This window comes from Daucus carota, chromosome 8 (assembly GCF_001625215.2).
Source record: "Daucus carota subsp. sativus chromosome 8, DH1 v3.0, whole genome shotgun sequence".
Classification (NCBI taxonomy): Eukaryota; Viridiplantae; Streptophyta; class Magnoliopsida; order Apiales; family Apiaceae; genus Daucus; species Daucus carota.
In genome coordinates, this window is record NC_030388.2 from 5,253,970 (window position 1) to 5,277,760 (window position 23,791).

General features: G+C 34.6%; 1 protein-coding gene across 1 annotated transcript; it reads right to left on the reverse strand.

Annotated features, from left to right (window-relative positions):
- Positions 1-303: 303 nt before the first annotated feature.
- Positions 304-4,715, reverse strand: LOC108198812 (probable pectinesterase/pectinesterase inhibitor 25). Its single transcript, XM_017366590.2, has 3 exons — positions 3,984-4,715; positions 1,524-1,875; positions 304-1,166 (listed from the first exon to the last, which is right to left on the reverse strand). The coding sequence occupies exons 1-3, from the start codon at positions 4,626-4,628 to the stop codon at positions 460-462; spliced, it is 1,704 nt and encodes a 567-aa protein (XP_017222079.1). The 5' UTR covers positions 4,629-4,715; the 3' UTR covers positions 304-459.
- Positions 4,716-23,791: the final 19,076 nt, after the last annotated feature.

The window sequence follows — 23,791 nt, forward strand, 5'->3', positions numbered from 1 at the left end:
AAACACTTAAAAACTGGGGTAATTAAGAACCAATATCTTAATCGGAGTTGTGGAGAACTATCCTTAAATACCAAATTAATTGAGAATATATATATCTAATACTTTGCTCCTTACAAAAAGAAAAAGAAAAATCTGATACAAAAGCTAACCAGTTAAGGATAAAGAAGTTACCTTTCAAAATAGAGATGCCCTAATTGAGAACTTGAAGAACCCTAAGCTAGAACTTGAAGAATTAAGAAATCTCCAAATACCAACTTAAAGAACCCTAATTGATGACTTGAAGAACAATAATTGAGAGCCTCCTCCTTAAACACAGCTTAACGTATTTCTACTACGCAATTGTTTGTTCAAGCAAAACAGAAGCAAAATTCATGATCCAAAAAATTTGATTAAACACAAAAACAAAAAGAGCAACAAAATACTAACTAGCTTAACGCTACATTGAACATGAAACATATCCTAATTGTCATCGCTCAACAATCCTTCCACAAATGGAATAGTAGTATAAGGCAACCAAGTATCCCCCAGGGTGAGATTAAATACAGTGAAATTCCAGGCTTGACTAGCATTCAATTGTCCATAACCAGGCCACTGAACTCTGCTACTAGTGTTAGCTCCCGGTCCATAATTCCGATACTCGCCGTAATACAATGTGTCCAATCCCACCGTGCCATTCCACTCCAACCATCCGTTGGGAGTGATCAGGTCCCCGATAAACGATTGCATGAACACGGTTCTGGAATATTGTTTCCAGGGCCGACCAAGATAATTCTTGGTCGTGCCATTTACGTCTAATGCCAAGTCCGGAGCAGCTTGGATGGTGCAATTGTGGATTGAAATGCCTGTCTTCTGATTCGGGTCAGTTCGGCCTTGAGCCGTGATGGCGGTCTTTTGGTTAGCCATTGGTTTGCGGACGTATATGTTGCAGTTTTGGAATACGGAAGCTGAGTTGCCGAATATGAAATCTACGGTCCCGTAAATGTCGCATTCACGGTAGAATTGTCTGAGGGAATGCACGTATAGTGTGTCTTGATAACCTTCGAAACTACACCGATAAAATGTGGAAAGGTCGGCGTTGTTCCTCACCGCTACTGCTTGGTGCTTCTCAGGTCCTGCTGTGTTCTTGAATGTTACGTCTATCGCGACAAATCGTTCCCCGGAGACAACTATATAAATTTCAAAATTGTTAGTAATACACAAACGGAATTAGGATAATCAGCTCACTGATTTTCTCAGAATCTCGAGATAACATGAAAAGAATTTTCACAAGATTATTATATTTAGGAAAAAATAAAGATAACGGAATATGCAGTACTCCTCTAAAGTGTAGTTGTGCAATTTATTTTCAGAGTTTTGTTTTTCATAATTAAAGTTTGGATGTTAAATTTTTTATTTAGAAAAAAAATCTCAAAAATAAATTACAGAACTATATTTTTTTAAGAGCATTGAAATACATGTCGAGCAGTTGATAATAAACGAATAAAATTAAATAGGACAAGAGGAGTAATAGTTGTAAGTCTTACTGAAGGTGGCGGAATTGAAGGTAGACCAACCATCAACATAGCTATGGTTTCCGGTGATGACGGTGCGGTTAATTCCGACCCCGAGTAACATTATATTTTTCTTATGCTTAGGAATGGTGATATATTCTTCGTAAATTCCTTCCATTGCATAGATAATGAAGTAGCCATCTTCGACTTTAGAGTTAAGAGGTGCGAACTCGATCGCTTGGCCGATGCTCGTGAAGTTGCTGCCTCCATGCTGGCTTACTATCACCACGTTGTTAACCGCAATGCCGCCGCTGTTATCTCTGTCGTCATCGTCGGCGAGGTTTCTTTCGGCCTTTTGAGCTCCTCTTGCATAGTCATGTAAAGCCTGTAATGCAAAGTGAAAACTCACATCTGTAAATTTTAACGGTCAATTAAATGGAGAGTGGTCAAAGGGGTGCAATTTAACGGATAGTGGTCAAAGAGGTGCAAAGCGAAGCGCTTTTCAAACTTTAAGGTGCATATTGCCAAAAGAGTTTGTTTGAGACCAAATCGAAAAAACATCTAAATATAAAGGGTGCAAAGTGTCAATCACTCTATTTTAAACAGCTCGAATATTAGCGTATGATCGGTGTATACAAAAATGGATAGATTAATGGGATGATTATGATTAATAAGGATAATTGATGAAGTATATATACACACGCGTTAGCATGTGATAAATAAATGTATCTACACTTAGTACACATGGTTAAGAAAGAAAGAGTTAAAGATTTAACTTGCATGTTCCAAGAAATAAATCGAAGTCAATATAAAATAGCAAGACATTGACTTGCACAGAATGACTCGTTATTTCGATAATCTAAGGCACCGACAAATTGATATATTGCGAACCCAATTTCGAGTGCACGTGTACTCATATTTACGTACCGCGAAGGCCGATGGAGTGTGATTCGGGTTTCTTTTCTTCGAATTGTTTCTGTTTGAACTAAATCCGAGTAACAGGGTTTTAATCAAAGCAAGATGGATCTTAATATATACCCATCTATTCATAATATACACACGAGACACGATTGAACCACCAAAACATAAGAGCAAGTCCAACAATATTCTCGTATATGTCTTAAAAATATTAATAAAATATAGTGTCATAGTAATTAAAGGCATGAGTTTTGTATATCATATATCTTTTAACGGTGCCTTATGATTTAATATTATATTATAATTATAATTGGAGGGAATGGAAAAGATGACAGGAAAGAGATGTGTAAAAGTGAGAAAAGGAATTTTTTTATTAGTAGAAGTGAAATAAGCCGGCAGGCTTAGTGATGTCTTAAAAATGAGGCATTTAATGAACGTCCTAGTATTTTAAAATACCACTACGACATTATTGGAATACTTATTATTTATATGAAATGTCTTAAATAATTCTAGTTTATGACACTAGTTTAGGACACTCTTCGACTTGTTCTAACTAATTATAATCAGCTAAGTGGATGGTTACTAGAAAAGAAATGAGTTGTAAATTTTAACTACTAATTAATTGTGTTTGCTTCGGGGAAAAAAAAAAAAACTATACTTGCATGTTTCCTTTTGTCCTTATTTCCTATTGTATACGTTTTTTTTCAACTGCTCGACACGTATTTCAATGCTCTTATAAAACATAGTTCTGTAACTTATTTTTTTGAGATTTTCTTTTTCTGAATAAAAATATAACATTCAAACTTTAATTCAGAAAAAGAAATTTTTAAAAATAAATTACACAACTATATTTTACAGGAGCATTAAAGTCCGTGCCGCGTCCCCGTCCCCTGATGTATACTACTCAGGGGGACGGAGGGAGTAAAAAGTAACAATGGCATCATAGTTGGTGTCCCAGTTCAAGTTAGTCTCAAGAATGCGCGGTTCATGCACAGACAGCAGACAACTTGTGAGAAACGGCGCTGACATGGTCACCATGCATCGAAATAATAGAATCTTTAAGACTTTAAATTTTTAGCACAATCTCTCTCTCTCTCAAAACGTACAGAGAGGCTTTAAATTAAGTTTGTTATATCGGTTATTATATTTACACAATCATCGTGAACAATAAGTTTGTTATACTTTCTTCCCTTTGCTTTCGTTATATATCACAAAAACACTACTCACAAAGACCATGCAACTGCCGACTTATTGTAAGCAACACTACGCAGACGTTGATATATATAGACAATGCAAAGCAAAGAGTTTGAGCAGCACGGAGAAATAAAATAAATGATAATATTTTTCAAATAATTGACTCTTGACACCCAATTCTAAGAGTTTTGACCGCATAGTTAAATTTTAAATTTTTTTTTGAATAAAAATAATAAATTTATATTTTATTTCACAAAAAGATAATTTCAAAAATATTAACTCTAATTATGCATTCAATGCCATTAGAAATATGTGCACAAAAATCAAACGTCAAATATTTGAAAACAGAGGAGATAACATTAATGCGAAGAGTTTGAGTACCTTGTTCAACTTGGACGAACTAAAGATCGCCGGGAGAGCATCTCTTCCGAAAACCTTACCCTTTCTAGGGCCACGCTTCCGATCACGCGCAATAGCATGCGTCACCAAACCTAATGAAACACTATACAAAACAGTTGCATTAGAGAGCGGAACTTTTAACAGGGCAGCCAAGCTACTACCACTCTCCACAAGACCATCGTAGCAAGTGTCCTGATTCGTCACCACGCCGCTCAACAACGTCTCGATCTTTCCGATGAGTCCGTCGGTCATGGCCGGGGCCGTCTTCAGCTCTAGGGTGATCATTTCCAAGTATCCCTCGGTTAGGTCAAAGAGCTGTTCGCAATCTCGTAGGGCGTTTGTTTCTTCTAGGGTAATTTTTGTTTTGGATTTTTTCAAGTAGCGGTGGATGGTTTTGGTGAGTCTTTGAGCTTGTTTGAGGCTTTGTTTGACGGAGAATTTGCCGTAGCTGGAAGGGTTGGTGGGGGAGAAGCGAAACGCGGAGAGGAGTGAGCGGCAGAGTCTAGGGTAGAGACTTGATTTACAAGCAATGGAGGGTGGTTGGGGTGTTGATTCGGCTTTCTCATGCATGATTATGAATATAGAAAGAACTAAGATGAAAGCTATTATGTTTTTTACTTGAGCCATTTAAGGAGTTGGTTTCTTGCGAGAGATGTTGAGGGAGGGAGAGAGATTGAGAGAGAGAGAGGGAGAGAGGTGTGTTGGTTATCAGGGAGAGTGTGGGAGTAAATATAGGGTTGCGACCTGCGAGACTTGGGAAAAACGGAAGTGCGTTCATTAAGTTAATTGTTTATTACTCCCTCCATCCTGAATTAGATGAGCTCGTTGACTTCGGGCACACACTTTAAAATTCATTGACCGCATAGCTACATTACTTATTTTTAAAATTTTATTTTTGAAAATAAAAATTTAAATATGAAATTTTCACTTACAAAAGGAAATTTTAAATTTTAAATTTCGAAATTAGACGGTCAATGCACTTTAAGTTACGTGCTCAAAATCAATTAGCTCATCTAATTTGGGATGGAGGGAGTACCAAATTTACAAGTAGCTAAAAGCTGGGGTTGTACTTTGGGGCAACGGTAAGTTATTGTCCTATTAATTACAAATAATATTATTTATCTTTGTAATTAATGTGCATGTCTGCACGTATCAGCAGATTTCAGAAATTTCGTAACGTTGGAAGCAGAGGTGACAACATCGTATACTTTCGTTTTATGTATTTTCGTGTTTAGTGTACTCGAAGTTGAAACTAGTATTCGTTCGTTATTAATTATTTTGTTTAACTAATTAGAAACCCGTATCAGATCCCAAATGTTTCATGTATTTTTCGTGTACATTATGTATAAAAATATTAATATAATTTTAATCAAAATAGCTTTAATATATATTTTTCTGTATAATTTTAATAAACATGAATGATATATTTATGCTCACATACAATAATCTACAAATTAGTTAATATATCTATAATATATAGCTACATATACATATAAATATATAATTATTTAACACAATCATATATTTAATATATTATAACATATATATAATAAAATTTATGTACAAATATTTCGTGTACTTTCGTGTATTTCATGTACCCAAAATGAAAAGCATATCCGACACGAAATTAATCGTGTAATTTCGTGTTCGTGTATTTTTGTGTATAAAAATAAAAAATTATATTCATTTTTTTCATATCATTTCGTTTCGTGTTAGCGTGTTACGTGTCAAATTGCCAGATCTAGTTGGAACCCCATTTATTTCTGCTGTTCGACAACCAAAATATGTGCATCTTCATGCCTTCAAAATCAGTCAATACAAAGAGCACAAATTTAACTTTATGACTCTGGTAAATAGATATCAATTTCCCGGTTAGCTGAATGAATGAATTTTTTAACAAAGATAGTTTGTATGTCCTTTTTTAAAAAATTACGTATGTTATAAAATATAAATTATTTTTTTGTTTTCATATTCATTTATTGAAATTTGTAGCCCAGAAATTATTTTTGACAAAATATTGTTTTGAAACTATAAAGAGACGAGTTTTTCCTCTAAAAAGGATAAAATGAGAGGAAGAGAGTATCATTTTTCAATTTGAATGAGTAAATTTATGCGGACTTATTCCTTTTTTAATTAATTTTCACTCTTATATTAATTTTCTTAGTGTTGAATTCTATATATTTTACGAATTAATAAATGTTCAGTTGTGTAACGATATGAACTCATAGATATAACTTATAAGCGTCCCAGGTTATTGTTGGACTCACTCGGTTGAAAGCTTGGGCCTTACCATTGAACTGGGCAGGCATATTTATTAATATCAACGTTTTCATAACGATCGATATATTTTTGCTAATAAAATTACTCTCAAATTATATAGATTTTGTATACAACATTTTTTTAAGCTACATTTGAATAGAGTAAAAATCTAAATTGTTGAAATTGCCCTCGAATTGTATAAAATTTATATGATTATTAAATTGTCGAATTAAAATCAAGTATTTTGTTGAATTCTAGAATCATCGTAAGATTACAGATTACAAAATAATTCTTTAAATTAGTTTAAGAGGAGATATTTTTGCAAAAAGAATTAAGATTCTAAACTACAAGTTTATTGAATCTTAAGATGGTATATTCAATTGCTTACGTATCAAATCAAATTGACCACCGTTTAATTAGCAAAGTTTCAAATTTACCATTCACAAATGCAGGGTCTCAAATTGGTCACTTTGCTAATTATATAATACTCCCTCTATTTTTTTATTATTTGACGCTTTGACTTTTGACACATACTTTTAAGTGCTTTGACCGTATAGTTAAATATATCATTTTTGAATGATTTTTTTTGTGAATTAAAATTTTAATTATATTTTTTTATTCAGAAAAAGAGAATTATATGACGGAGGAGGTACTACACTTTCACAATAAATAATATATAATGAAGTCCACTACACCAAATACAGGCTTTTCTGACGGCCACTTTCTGACAGAGCGTTGTTTGGTCTTTAATTTCTGACGGGGGTTAGCATCTGACGGACAAGGGGGCTAACATCTGACGGTCAACTTCTGACGGACCTCGTTTGGGCCTCTAACTTCTGACGGACCATAATTTCTTACAGACATGTATGTTAACATCTGACAGACTTTAAAAATATTGTCAGAAAATGATTATTTTATTAATAAATTTTTGCGGGAATAATATATTTTTTCCTCTAAATACACTTTCTGACGGGTTCCGTAAGAAGTTATGCACAAATTTTCATATTTTTATTTTTGAGAGAAATGGGAAAGGCAAAAAAAAAGGTTTAAAAATGGCTCAATATTTTTACTATTCAAAGTTATAAACGCATCGATGTTTAGATCTTTTAAAAATATTTCTTAATGATCCAACCGTTTACATGTCAAAATCTATATATTCTAGTGATATTTCAAAAATTTCTAGAAAAAATTGAATTTAGATTTAACAGTCAACTAGTGATTTGACTAATACTTCTAACTAGTATTTTATCATGTGTCGGTGTTTCAATTTTTTTAAAAATATTTCTCCATGATCCAACAATATGGATGTCAAGATCTATATATATTAGTGACATGACAAAAAAATATGAAAAAATTATTTTTTTTATTTGAGATTTTAATAGTCAATTAATGGTTTAACTAATATTTCTAACTAGTTTCTTCATGGATTAGTATTTTATTTTTTTAAAATATATATCTCGATGATCCAACCGTATTTGATGTCAAGATTTATCTATTTTAGTGATATTAGTAGTTTGACTAATACTTCTAACTAGTGTTCTATCATGTATTGGTATATTATTTTTTTAAAAATTATTTTTCGATGATCCAACTGTATGGATGTCAAGATCTGTACATTTTAGTGATTTGACAAAAATTTCGGGAAAAAGTCAATTCATTTGATTTGAGAATTTAACAGTCAACTTATTGTTTGACTAATGCTTCTAATTTGTATTTTATATCATTTTTCACAAGACTAAATTCTTGCCTTTCCTCTGATCTCATCTTAATTTTAGAGCCCGTTTGTTTGAACTTCAAGTCGGGGGCTTCAAGTCGGGGGCTTAAAGTGATTTTTGACTTTAAGTTATACCTTCTGAATAATCATTTTGCTTTTCCTGTTACACAACATGTATATAAGTTAGCAGAAGAGTTTAAGCATCAGAAAAGTTGTAATATTATGACCTACAGATGGGGACATTTCAAAAACCTCTGTTTGTTCTAGCTCATATTCTTTCGCTGTCTTTACTTTTCTTGAATGTGACAGCATCACCAAGAACAGAAGCACAAGCTCTTGTGCGATGGAAGGAGAGCTTCTAGTCCTTTTCACTCGATTCTTGGTCCCTCTCCAACTTCAGAAACTTCTGTAAATGGACTGGCTTTAGCTGCAACTCTACAGGAAGTGTGTCCAGGATAAATCTCCATGATGCCAACATCACCGGGACTGTTGCACTATTCAGTTTCAGTTCATTTCCAGATCTCACGCGTCTTGATATCAGCAGCAACCATTTTGATGATCCACTGCCATCTGTTGGTAAGAGGTTCTCTATGATCACATACTTGGACTTGAGTGCCAATACTTTTGAAGGTGGCATACCGCCAGAGATTGGAAATCTGAAAGAGTTCAGATACCTTAGCTTTTACGACAACAATCTCAACGGTACCATTCCATACCAAGTCGGTAAATTTCAAAAGTTATGGTACTTGGACCTGGGGTCAAACTACTTGGCAACTCCAGATTGGTCCAAGTTTGCTGCGATGCCTCAACTGACACACCTCAGCTTTTTCTACAATGTGATCGACTCAGAATTCCCATATTTCTTACTTAGTTGCTTTAGTTTCATTTTCAATTGTGTGCCTAGCATACGGTATTGTAGAGGATATTAGTGTCGGTTGGAAGTATGTAATTTATGACTAAGTTTATCTGTGAGAAAGTTTGTATTATTATTTTAGTATGAAAATAAATTTATTTATTTTGTTTTCATTTTTTAATTGTAAATTTCTGACAGACGTATTTGTCAGATATTCGGTTTATTAATAAAATAGGTTGGTTTATTATTATAATACGTAAGTAGTGGGTCCCACATGACCTTCCAACAAAACTGTAACTTCCGACGTAATTCTGAACATTTGACTACAAGTTTTCCGACAGAGGTAGTCTGTCAGAAGAAAGCATTCTTCTGACAGAATGCAGGCTAAAATAGCTGTCGGAAATACCTGTATTTGGTGTAGTGGTCATTCAATCTTGATTTTAAAGAATATTTTTTTTTCATTTAAAAAAATGTATCATATGTGAGTTAGCTTGAGTTGGGTCTACTCTAGTTTCATCCTCTAGAGAAAAGATGACTAGGTCATCTGTGAATGAAGAACCAAAGTTGGACATTTGATTTTTCATGTGCTCAGTGTAGTGTAGTTTCATGCCATTATGTGGGTCTGTATTCTTTTTCAAAACAAAACACTCCTTTATGTTCGGAGCATTTTCAATGATACCACAAATATTATTCAGAAACACAGTAACAAAGTGAGGATAGATATGTACTTTTTTGGTAATGGAAGAATGTAGTTGAGCTATGACCATCTTACCCACGTTCAACTTGAACCCATGGACCATTGAGTGAGTAAGCTTCCGTATATAATAGGAAATGCTATTTCATCCAGATGTCACTACTGGAAAAACGGCCTACAACAACGGCCAAAAACCGATGTCTGAAAATTTTTAGACCGATATCTACGCGGGGATGTTAAAAGTATGCAGTTTAGACATCAGTTTTTAACTGATGTCTATGTAGCACTTACACATCATTTTTTTAATAAAATCTGATGTCTTTGACTCTTATTTATAAATAAATTATATAATAATTGTATGAATATTATAATATTTTGAGGTCTAAATTCCATATAATATATAACTTACAAGATAAAAATTGGCGTTTAAATTGGTTATTAGTAAAAATTTGATGTTTATAAATATTATTAACATCACTTCAAAAACAATATCAATGTTAAATATCTTATAAGACAACAGTCCACACAAGTGTATGATGTCAAAGGGAAGGTATAACAATGATTGTACTAATCAATCGATGTTATTAAGATTGTTAGGGTTCTTTAAAACATCGATTTAAATTAAGGAATCGATTTAGTAGCTACTTTTGCACATCATCTTGTGAGATATCTACTCATGTGTTTGGGATTTTAGACAACAAGTTTGTTTTATAAAATGATTTCGAATATTATTTTACACATAGATTTAAAACTATTATGTGATGTTTTTTATATATCCAGATCATGGTTTCCTCCATATCATAGAATATGATTCAAAAAATCATACACAACCAAAATTTAAACAACCACCATCATATCAATGGAGACTATGAAGACTGATTTTTGTGGAGGCTTTAGAGACTTAATCACAGCCATCCATTTCTTACCTATCCAAGGGCTGCAGATATTTGTCCCGCACATTCGTTTTCTCTCTCTATCATGTCCTGCACTTCTAAATCGGTAAACAACAAGCAGAACTTCTAAATCCTGCATAACATAAAATAATAATTCCATAATATTGATGTTCAATCACCGAAATACTAACAAATAAAAATAATAATTACATACAAAACAAAGATGTAGTTGGACATTGCTATGATTGGCACTGAACTCATTGTCATTGTCCCGCAATGAATTAAATTTGTTGCAAAATAAAATAACACTCAGATATATCACAAATATGCGGGACAAATCATTAATATTACAGTACTAGAAATGCAGGACAAGAATAGTGTAAATTATAAAGATAGTTTTGAATTAAAACTAAAACAAGAAATGCAGGACAAAAATATTAATAATACATTACCAGATATGCAAGACAAGAATAATGTATATTAAATTATTAATATTACATTATTAGAAATGGAGGACAAAAAATATTTAATCATGTCCATTAATTGCCAGATTATTTTAACGGTAGATCTTGTAGTCTCTAAGGACTCCAATGTTTTTGGTCTCCATTGAGCCCAACTCTCTCTCTCTCTCTCTCTCTCTCTCTCTCTCTCTCTCTCTCTCTCTCTTTATATATATATATATATATATATATATATATATATAATTAATTAATATCACAAATCAAAGTATAGCTCGCAATCCACAAAAGTCACGGCTAGGAAGAAGTACTTCAATCCACAATTAACAGATTTCTATTACATGAAGTCTTCGATGAAATCAATGGCCTTAGGCACAGTGAGGGATGTCATAGACAAACCGACATAGACATGAATTATAGAAGATAGTTGTGACATTCCATAGATAGGTGGTCCTGCTCTTACATTTGATTGAGTTTTTGGAGTTGCAGCTGGACTTAGAGAGGCCTGCAAAAAGTCATTTGCCAACTAAATGCTACACATACTCCTTTATTTATATTGTTGACCAGATTGAGAAAGTTACAGAGCATACCTGGTAAGGATTCCAACCATCGGGAACCATCTCTGTGGGAGAATCACTAAACTAGTCAAATGTAAAACTAAGTAGCTAACAAGATACAAAAGTGGAAAAAACACAAAATTAAAATGTATTATGAGAGCAGATCAAAAAAATGTGAACAGAAATCAGTGCAACCTTACATGTGTAAAACTCCGGCTGTGATATAAGAATGATTACTGGTATTTGGTAAGTATTAATATAATTATAGAAAAGGGCCAGATCTATAAATTTTTATTAACTTATACTATATCTTACAAGGTGAAAGCAACAAGGTAGGGATCCCAATCATCACAAAGAAGTATAGTAAAAGAATAACAAAGAAAATACCAAGAAATTGTTTATAAATGAGAAAGGAAAATACATGTGTTCCGGTGAATATTAATCTCTTGGAACTTGGCATTACGTCAAAAAGATAACAATAGGCTTCATAGAACTACGCAGAATCTAGTCGGAAATTACCTTGCTTATTAAATCATCACTCATCACAGAACTGCTTATACTCTTGAATAGCTCAAACAGTGCTTCAACTTCGCTAACACTGATTGCAAACCAAACAAAAGGCTTGTTATTACAATTGACACAAGTCAAACTGTTACGTCCGGAAGTGATTGTAGAAGGGAGGGTTGAATACACTCACCAAAAAATTCGCGCGGAAGTAGTCTGATTTGGATATAACTGGATAATTAGATTTTAATTAATTAAATATATAAGGTTCAAGTAAAAATTAATTTAAACTTGAAAGTCGTTATTAAATTAATTAGGATTCAGTTTTAATGTCCACTAAATATTCTAGAATAAATTTGATAGGAAGTATTCTAATTTAGGGATTAAAACAATCGAGTGATCAAAACACAAAAAACTGTGGATATAACAATAGCAAGTTACAGACAACTTGAAAGCTTTTACAATGCTTGAACAATTACAAATGAATGCCTATTTATAGGCAACACCTTGAACTAGCATGACATAGCTTGCTATGACAATCAAAACAAGTGCTATGATAATTAAAAGACTAGATATGACAATCACAAGACTAGGTATGACAATTACAAGAAGGGTATGACATTTAAAATCATTGTCACACAAAAATCAAGGGAAGGAACGACATAATCATCGATTGTCATACTGGTAGACAAAGTATGACATACGTAGGAGCTTAGTCACCAAGAAAGACATGGTATGACAATCTCTTAGATGGTCATACAGCATCAATCAATATGACATACAAGTAAGTCATAGAGAAATGGTCGATATGACATGACAGACATGTCATGGAGCAGTGGTCGGTATGACAATATGTCATGCCGCCTGTTGCCACCATCACAGACTCTGTAATATGAATGTTTATAAAATTTTATCCTTTAGCCAGCTCCTTAGAAAGGCTTTTTATCCCGCACAGCTTATAGTCTTTAATTAATAAATATTTAATTTAATCCAGAAATTTGATAAATAAATATCTAATATTATTAGATATTTATAAATATAATTTTCTAATTAATTAAAATATTTATTAATATAAAAAAATCCTTATGGTCCAAGCTGCGGTCTCTAGAGGGTCTGGAACCGGACTCCTTTTGCCTTGCAAATAATATTTTAATTCCATCCGGGGTTCCAGCTTTAAGATTATATCACTTTCCATAGCGTTAGTGATAATTCTTTTCCCTCATACTCAGACAGGTCTAAGATTCGGTCTCGTGTGGGTCTAGAATCGGATCCCTTTTGCTTTGAAAATTATAAATCAATTCCAACCGGGTTTCCAGCTTTAAGAATATATCACACTCCATTGCGTTGGTGATAATTCTTTTTCCCATAGCTAGACAGGTCTGAGCGGCGGTCTCCTTGTCCTTCCTTTTCCCCTTCTTTCTTTTGCTTTCTTTTTATAAATTAATTCTAAATCAATTAACTTATTAATAAACTTAATTATTAGATTAATTATAATTGAATTAATTTAACAACTAAATAAATTAATAGAGATTAATTATTTAACAAAGAATTAATGAAAAACTCTATATTCCAGAAAGCAAATGTCTTGAACCTTCATCTTGATCATCTTTCGCTTGAACAACCACCTTCCTTTGATGTTAAATATTCAATATAAATAGCTGACACACAAATGTACTGTCTAGTTCATCTGTGCCTAACTAAATTGAATATTCTCCATCAATTATACATTTGAGCTGTGGCCGGGTCTTCGATTCTTTATCTTCTAGTTCAGCTTCATTTCAGTACACATATGGAATCTCTGATGAAATAAATACTTGAATCTTCGTACCTTCTGAATTCCTTGAACCGCTACACAATTTATTTGACACTGAGGCTTGATCATATGAAATGAACTTCTTCCAGTGGCTCGTAGCTGATATCTTGGAATTCTTCTAACATTCTGATTCTTGTATCCACTATACTTTCTTGATCTGATTCCAGCTAAACTATCTACTATCTACTATCATAACTTATCAGGGACTAATCCAGGTTGAGTTACAAGTTGACAGGTCATCAGACACAAGTTGAGTTATCACCGGTTGTACAGATAGACTTAGACATGTATCTTGAAATAAGGCCTTTCAATCTTCCCCTATTTGTTCGTTAAGCACTGACACACAAATTTAGATGAGGATAACTCAACTAACAACAACTAACAACTTTCTATGACTCAATAAACATTAATACCAACTTAACCTATTAGGAAACAATCCCAATTGATAAGAGAAACATAAAACATTAAAATGTACATAGTAGATGGTTTCTAGTAATACATATAACATTGTACTAGTCTCCATTTTTCTTCAGACAACTACTTCTTCTAGAATGCCTTTCAATCACTTAAGACCTTTCAATCTCCCCAGAGGCCTTGCAATCTCCTTCCAAGATATAACATGTAATTCTCCCTTAATCTTCTCCCCCATAGGTTCATAATATTCTCCCTCTTAGATGACAGATCAGAACATGAATATTCTCCCCTAAGTGATTCTGCGCTCCCCCTAAGTGAGACATAGAACATTCTTCCCTTTAGAGCATGGATCATAGAACATTCTCCCCCTTAGTGTTCTGTCAATATTTCTCACCCTTAGTTGAGGAATCCTCAATTATTATCAATAATGATAACAACTGATTAGATAAAACATTGAACGACAGAATCCAATATGAAGAAGACAGGGCTTCGAAGAAGGTGCATCCAGTAAAAAATGTAACCATAGTAAGCATCCACTTAGATAAAACATTTTAGATACCAATTTTGAGCAATAAGGATTAAATTTGGTAAACGGTGGGTGTCTCACTAAAACATTTTGCAGGTGTATCACTCGATACTCAAAATATATCTCAATTTATGGGTAAAGGTGTCACTCACAAGTTCTATAAGTGTTTCACTCCACACAAATCCTAAGCTTCTGTAGTGTGATGTACCTGCAATTTAAGATCACCTTTGCCTCCTCATGGAAGGTCATTGGTGGTGCAATGGGAGTTTGTAATTCCCAGTCCCCGTAGACTCGTCAGATAAATCCAAGTCATAGTCCACAAGTTTCCTACTACTTTCAGAGAGTAGTAAATCCTTAAAGGATCCAGAGTTTGATTCTGGGAGGGTAGACAATAGGCCTTTTAATGGCTTGAAACCAATGTTTCTCTCAGATACCTGTTAAGGCACTTGATCCTTAGAGGAATCCTCTACTAGAGTAGATTGCCTTTCACATTCAAGGGTGAAAGATCCCGTTGGGGATCCGGAAATGTTCCTTTCGGAAACGTGTCCAAGTTTCCCTCGGATGCCTGTGAAGGCACTTGGTTCAATAAAGAACCAGCAATTCCAATGTCTATCCCTGATATGGACGACAGAGTTATTGCAACCGTCAATTACTTGAATATTTACAAAACCACAGAAATATTCACAACAGAATTAGTATTCACAACATGGATACCAATAAGAAATATTTTACAAGCATGCGACAAAATTAAAATTGAAATAAACATAAAAAATTTTACAAGAGCTCATGTCATGTCACTACAAGAAACTGGCCTATCAGCGACCAAATGTATAAGCGACCGCAAGTCTGTCGCTAAGGTTGTTAAATAGCGACCGCCTGTAGCGACCGCACAAAGCCTCGTCGCTAATACCTCATCCGCGACCGACGACCTTCGCTAACTGGTCGCAAAATATTTTTTCGCCCCAAAAAATGGAGGGAATTGTGGCGCTAACAATATTAACGATCACTGCTTGTTTGTGACCGACTTCAGTCGCTGAAAGTGCCACATCATCACCGGGTCAGCGACCGAAGTTGGTTGCAAATAGTCGTCGCTGCATAATTATCCCCCCAAAAATGTTTTTGGCGCACCAAATCTGCGACCGCTGTTATTAGCTACCAACTGCGGTAGCAGAAGGTTCCACGTCAGCTTTTAGCTATGGAAACCAGTCGCAAAAAACAGTTGCAGATGTAATTTTATTTTTTTTTTTAATATTTTTATATAGAGATTTTTAGTTATATCCTAATTAAATTATGCAAAATAATAAAAAAAATATTTTTTTATTTGATATTATTGGTTAATAACATTTTGGATTACACGTTTTTGAATTAAAAATTAGTTAATTTACTTATATTATTTCAGATTAATTAATTTTACAACAAAAATATCATTAATTTTATTAGAAACCTCTATAGATGTGAAGAAGAAAATGCCACCAAGGAGAAAGACAAAAATTGTCAAAGTAAAAGGCATTAGATGCCAAGGTGAGTCATCTTCAGTAAATGAATTTAAGCGTTGTCTTGTTGATCCCCCATCTCCGTAGAAGCCACATCGCAAGAACAAGTATGTTGAAGACTTTCCCATGCAAAAATCTGACAAGTCTAAACTGCTTGGTCTTGCCATCCATATGGGAAAATTTGGCAAGAAATGGGATGAAGATGAAGAAGAGAAGAAGGAAAGGGAGAAAGCATAGAAAGAAAGGGCTGAACAAGAAGAAAAAGACCTTGCTGAAGGGAAGCCAAAGTCGGTGATTGGCAAATTAGATCAAGACTTAGTATGCAGGTCTGAATTTGCTTACACTACAAGGAATAATGAGACAATTTGTGTTCCACCTGGACACCCCTTGTACTCCAAAGCAAAAGAAGAAGAAGAAAGGCTTAAGAAGTCCTCCAAAACTGATGATGCTGAGCTGGAAAGATTTGTCTCTCAATTTCAATATGAGTTGGATGAAGAACTTATGGAAGAGTCTAACATTGCTATTCAGCAATAAATCCTAGATGAAGCCAACAAGAATCTTGAAAAGAAGAAGGAGAAGAAGCCAAGGAAAGCTAGAGCTGGTGTGACAAATATAAAATCAAACTTAACTGTGGAATTTCAAGATGAAGCTGTCAATGTTCAAAATCAAGATCCATCTCCTCCTGTCTCTGCAGCTCAACCTGAAAATCTTATCAACCCTGAAGAACTCAAAGAAGAACCAGTAGAATTTGATTTATCAACAATGAACTTTTCAAAAGTTTATTGGACCAAGGAAGATGAACTGGCTGATACTTTGAGGCCAAGGAGAAGCCAAACTGCAAGGAGAACAAAACACATGCCTGAGAATATTAAGAAGAGAAGTGAAAATTCAAAGAGGTATGATCTAGTTGGTCCAGTTCAAGTCAAATCTCCATCTAGAGAAGTGGTGATTCCTCCTGTGCCAGATATTGTCAAGGTTCCAAAAACTACATATGCTTATGCCTTTCATATTAGTGAACAGCCTCCAATTAAGTTGTATCTAAATGAACTGGAACATGTAAAAGCCTTGACAAAGACTAAAAGATTTCCAGAAAGGTTGGAGTTCCACTATTCTTCTGGAGCAATAATCTCATGGCCGCTACAAAGAATTCTGAATCAAGACTATCATATCCTCAGGTCTGTGTATGTGAAGCTAGACAACAGGAATTCATTCTCTCAAGGGGTTAGAAGTGAAATTCTGAAGAAAATTGAAGACATCAGAAAGAAATGGAATGAAACTTCTGATCTACCTTTAAGGTTGTCACTTCCTAACACTGGCAGCTCAATCTTCAATCATTCCTCAAGATTAATGACATTCAGAGATGATCAAGGCATTAAAAGATTCTTCAGGCTGAGAGATCATGCTAAGAATGTTGATATTAATACCTTGAGGGCAATGGAGAAAAAGCTTGACAATAAAATCACATAAGAAGCTAAATTCATTGAAGATCTACAGTGGGAAATCAACAAGAAAGAAATGAGACAAAAGAAGAGGTAATCATATGAGAGTAAACTGTCAAATCTACTCAGTCTAGAGAAGCAAATCAATTCTCATTGTAATATCTTCTATCCCTTTGTACTTAATCTTTCATTTTAATTCAAAGTCATTTTTTTTCTTTATGTACTTAGTGTTTTGTAATCATATGCACCTCAGATTTATATCTGAAATTCTTACAGATATAAATAGGGGGAGATTGTTAGGAATATGTGATGCTTGATGATACAAAGTTGTTTTATTCCTACTTAGAATAAAACTAAATGTAGCCGATCAATGGCTAGCATGCTAATGCAGTAGCAATTGATCAAATTCACCGATCAACGGATGATGTGGTACTGTAACAAAGCTGGAACATCTTAGCAATTGATGTTTTAATAATGTATACTTTTAGATTAGCAGTTGATTTATCAATGGATGAGTAGATAAGGTGACATAATTGTAAATATTTGAGGTCATGTAATCTATCCAAGTGAAGTGAAGATCGATCGCTAGTCATGAAGTATCAATGGCTAAATAATCAGATTATCAATCGCTATATCAACTCATCAATGGCTAATCATGGAAGGCTATCAATCGCTAGTTCAAAGATGATATCAATTGATAAACTTAGTAGTTGATGGCTAGCAGTTAAAAGCTACAAGTCAAGTAAAAGACAAGAAGTGTTAGGTCCAAATACGATTGTAGAAGGGGGGGGGGGGGGTTGAATACAATCGATACCAAATTATCGCGGAAATGAATCTGATTGAAATATAATTTGTTAATCAGATTATAATTAATTAATATAACAGTGTTTTAAGTCGTTATATAATTAATATGGTTCAGTTTTAATGTCCACTAAAGTTCGTAGAATAAATTCGACAGGGTATATTCTAGATTTATTGATTAAAACAACCGGGTTATCAAAGCACATAAAACTGTGGATATAACGATCAAGCAAGTTACGAACAACTTGAAAACTTTACAAATGCTTTGAATTACAAAGTGATGAACACTTAGAAATGAAGAAACTAAGCCATATTTATAGGCAAAGCTTTGTACATGAAAGACAATCACTAGACAAGACAATTACAAGCTAGGAAAGACAAATGCAAAGAAGGTATGACAAACTAGGCTTGGGCAAGACAATACAAGGCAAGGTAAGACAATTTTACATTGTCTACCAAGCTTTAACCTTGCCAGCAAGACAATTGCTTAAAGGGAAAGACAATTCAAAGGGAAGGAAAGACAATCCGTATGGCAGAAAGACAATCAGAATTGTCTTGATCACCTTAGTAAATTCGGCAAGACAAACAGATTGTCTTGCAGCCCTTCAAACTTTCGGCAAGACAAACAGATTGTCTTGGCAGTGGTGAGACCTTCGGCAAGACAATTCATTTGAATTGTCTTGCTGCTTCATTAATCCATTCGGCAAGACAATTCATTTGAATTGTCTTGCACACCACTTTCATCCCTAGTAGCAAGTTCAGCAAGACAATCATGGATTGTCTTGCTGAGCTTGTTTTGGTGATTATTAAAGAAATATAATAGTATATATAAAATAGAAAATTATTCACTTAATTAAGTTAATCATATAAATTCATAAATTAAATTAATTCGAGAGTGAATTAATTTAATAAATAAATTACATAATTAATATAATTATTTGAGAAGTGAAATAATAGTCTATTAAATATTTAATCACCCAATCTTCAGTAGAACTGCTTCCTATCATCTTTAAACTTTAATAACTTCTTCTTGATTTGTCGAACGAACGAACTACCACTTCTGCTTGACTTCAAATATTTAATTTGAATAACTGATACACAGATGTACTGTCTGGTTCATCTGTATCTAGTTAAATCAAATATTCTTCGTCAAATAAACAATAAGAATTTGGTTTGTTCGTCGAGTCTTCGTCTTGTAAGTACTTCTTCATTAAATGGAATCTTCTGATAAAATAAAGTATAGAAACTTTATATCTTCTGAACTCCTGGACGTGCCACAAAAGATTATTTGTGCACTGAGGCTTGAACTGTTACATATTTGATGATGTCACAGGTATCTAACTTGTTTAGTGTGCAGAAGCAAATATCAGAGTTTAAGCAATGATCAGAGTTTGCAGGCGGCTGATTTTCAGGAGCATATCTGACTAAGTAAGGAAGATAAAGATCAAGAGAGATTGTGCAGATCAGGACAGCAGAAGGATAGCTACTGATTAGATTATTTTAGGAAGCAGATTATTATAAATCAATCAGTAGATATCATGTAACTGTGTATATAAACACAGCTTAGGGTTTACTCTAGATGAGTTAACAATTGAATATCATTCGTGTAACCTAGCAGCTCTTAGTGATAAAATATAAATCACTAAGAGATTATTTGTAAGCTACTGTGAATTGTGAATAAGAGATTAGTTGATTTATTCTCTTATACTTGTGTTTTGTCTTTGACTGTGTTCACTATATTATTCTATATAGTGAGTTTATTCGGCCTAACAAGTGGTATCAGAGCCAGCTCTGTTGATATACCTACAGTGAGATCTTAATCACACAGTCATGTCTGAGAAATCACAAAACAGTAGATATGAGTCACTTAGGGTTCCGGTCCTCAGGGCATCTGAATATTCTGTCTGGAGAGTAAGAATGATCATGTTTCTGGAATCAACAGATCCAGAATATCTAGATAGGATTTATGATGGTCCACACATGCCAACAAAGCTTTCTGTTGCAGTGGGAGATGAACCCCAGAAGATGGTCCCTAAAGAAAAGAAGGACTATACTCCAGAGGACATCTCATCAATTAGTAAGGATGCAAAGGTGAAGCATCTGTTGCCTAGTGCTCTAGACAATGCCATGTCTAACAGGGTAATTGGATGCAAAACTGCAAAGGAGATATGGGATGCTTTGGAAGTCAGATGTCAAGGAACCAAAGCCATCAAAAAGAACAGAAGAACCATACTTACTCAAGAGTATGAACACTTTGATTCAAAATCTGGTGAATCACTGACTGATCTTTGTGACAGGTTTGTCAAGCTGCTGAATGACTTGTCTCTTGTGGATAAAGAATATGATTTGGAAGATTCAAATCTCAAATTTCTACTTGCTCTTCCTGAAAAGTGGGATTTGAAGGTAACCACTATAAGAGACAACCATGACCTTGAAGAGATGTCTCTGGATGACATCTTTGGAAGGTTGAAAACTCATGAACTTGAATGGAGCAAAGAAGCAAACGACATGGTGGCAAACCCAAACCAGTTGCTCTAAAAGTTCAAGAAGAAACAGTTGTGAAAAGCAAGGGAAAAGCTCATGTCAAAAAGTCTGATACTGAGTCATCAAACTCTGATGATGACTCAGACTCTGATATATCTTCAGACTCTGATGACAGTGATACTGAGATGATGCAGCTGGCAGCACTGATGGTAAAAAGCTTCAAGAAGATGGCTTACAAGAACTTCAACAAAGGGAAGAAGTTCTCAAGGAAAGACAGAAACTCTGATAGGAAGGTCTTCAAAAGGAATGAAGGCAAAGAAGAAAAATCTGGAAAATCTGATAAGTCTAAATACACCTGCTTCAATTGTGGAGAGAAAGGCCATTTTGCAACTGAGTGCAAGAAAGCTAAGAAAGAAAAGGAACAGGCCTTTATCACAAAGAAAGGAAGCTGGGCAGACTCATCAGAATCAGAGGAAGAAGTCAACTATGCCTTGATGGCACACATGGACAACAGCACTGAGACTGTTGAAACTAAGGGCAACAGGAAGAACATCCTAGTTCTGGACAGTGGAAGCTCAGGACATATGACAGGAAATAAAGCCCTGCTATCAGACTTTGTGGAGAAGGCTGGCCCAAATGTTTCTTATGGAGATGGCAACATAGGGAAAACTTTGGGATATGGCAATATCAATCTTGGAAATGTCATCATTCAATCTGTAGCTCTGGTCTCAGGACTTAAGCACAATCTGCTGAGCATAAGTAAAATCTGTGACAGAGGATATCATGTTGATTTCCTGGAGGAACACTGTGAGGTTATCAGTAAAACCACTGGAAAAGTTGTTCTAAAAGGATATAGACATGGGAACATCTATGAAGCCAAGCTATCTTTAAACTCTAAAAGCTCTGCAATCTGTCTACTTGGCAGAGCCAGTATTGAAGAAAGCTGGAACTGGCACAAGAAATTATCTCACATGAACTTCAGTAATATAAATGAGCTTGTGAAGAAAGATCTTGTGAAAGGACTTCCAAAATCAGTTTTTACTCCAGATGGACTCTGTGATTCCTGTCAGAAAGCAAAACAGAGGAAGTCTTCATTTAAAAGTAAAACTGAGTCCTCAATTCTTGAGCCATATAATCTGCTTCATGTTGATCTTTTTGGACCAGTAAATATAATGTCCATTGCAAAGAAGAGATATACTCTGGTCATTGTTGATGAATTTACCAGATATACATGGGTATATTTTCTACACAGCAAGGATGAGACACCATCTTTATTGATTGATCATGTCAGACAGCTGAACAAAATCTCTAAAGATGCAGTAAAGATCATCAGAAGTGATAATGGCACTGAGTTCAAGAATTTTAAAATGGAGGAGTTCTGTAAAGAAAATGGCATTAAACAGGAATCTTCAGCACCTGGAACACCTCAACAAAATGGTGTTGTAGAAAGGAAGAACAGAACTCTGATTGAAGCTTCTAGAACCATGTTGGAGGAAGCAAAGTTACCAACCTACTTCTGGGCTGAAGCTGTGCAATCTGCTTGTTTCACACAGAATGCAACTCTGATTAACAAGCATGGAAAAACTCCATTCGAAATGGTCAAAGGCAGAAAACCAAATCTCAAATACTTCCATATTTTTGGATGTAAATGTTTTGTGCTGAAAAATCATCCTGAACAGCTAACCAAATTTGATTTAAAAGGTGATGAAGGAATTTTTGTTGGTTATCCTTTATCAACAAAAGCCTTCAGAGTTTACAATCTGAGAATAAGGGTAATCATGGAATCCATTCATGTGTCCTTTGATGATAAGAAAATTACTGGAATGGAAGATTTTGAAGATCATGAGCAACTGAGATTTGAAGATGAAGATGCATTCTCTGATTCCATAAACTCTGACTCTGAGACAACATCAGAACATGTCACTTCAACTCATCAACCTCAAGCACATGTTGAGGGGGAGCACTTTCAAAATGAAAATCTGGATGAAAATGTTGCAGACTCGGCAGAAAACTCAAACTCTGATTCTGACTCCTCAAACTCTGATCATTCTGCATCAGAGAATCATGAGAACACATCTTCAGGGGGAGCATCAGAAACTCAGAATGCTCATGGAGATAGCATGAATAATGGGGGAGAGGCATCAGAGAATCAAAATGATACTGGCATGGATCATGGGGGAGGATCTAGTTCCAGAAATCAACTGCCACATGAAAGGAAATTGACAAAGTCTCATACACCAGATCTGATTATTGGAGATCCAGATGCTGGGATACAGACCAGAACTGCAACAGCAAATGAGTGTTTATTCCATTCCTTCCTATCTCAGACGGAACCAAAGAAAGTGGAAGAAGCTTTAAAGGATGCAGACTGGGTAACAGCAATGCAGGAGGAGTTAAATGAATTTGAGAGAAATAAAGTCTGGACACTTGTACCAAGACCAAAGAACAGATCAATAGTTGGTACTAAGTGGGTTTTCATAAACAAAACAGACAGTGATGGTGTAATCACAAGAAATAAAGCCAGACTAGTAGCTAAGGGATATTCTCAACAAGAAGGAATTGACTATGATGAGACCTTTGCCCCAGTTGCCAGATTGGAAGCAATCAGAATCTTCTTGGCTTATGTAGCACACAAGAAATTCAAAGTTTTTCAGATGGATATAAAGAGTGCTTTTCTCAATGGGGAGCTGGAGGAAGAAGTATATGTTGAACAACCTCCAGGATTTGTGGACACAAAATTTCCAGATCATGTCTACAGATTGGATAAAGCACTGTATGGACTAAAGCAAGCACCAAGAGCATGGTATGAAACTCTGGCTCAATTTCTTTTGGACAGTGGTTTCAACAGAGGTACAATTGATAAAACTTTATTTTATCTCAACCATGGT

Bases quoted from the DNA above. Each gene is read 5' to 3' on its own strand.
- LOC108198812 (XM_017366590.2), bottom strand. From the start codon at position 4,628: ATGGCTCAAGTAAAAAACATAATAGCTTTCATCTTAGTTCTTTCTATA. The intron at 1,876-3,983 runs GTACTCAAACTC...TTTGCATTACAG, and splicing joins GTTCGTCCAAGTTGAACAAG to GCTTTACATGACTATGCAAG. The intron at 1,167-1,523 runs GTAAGACTTACA...AAATTTATATAG, and splicing joins CTTCAATTCCGCCACCTTCA to TTGTCTCCGGGGAACGATTT.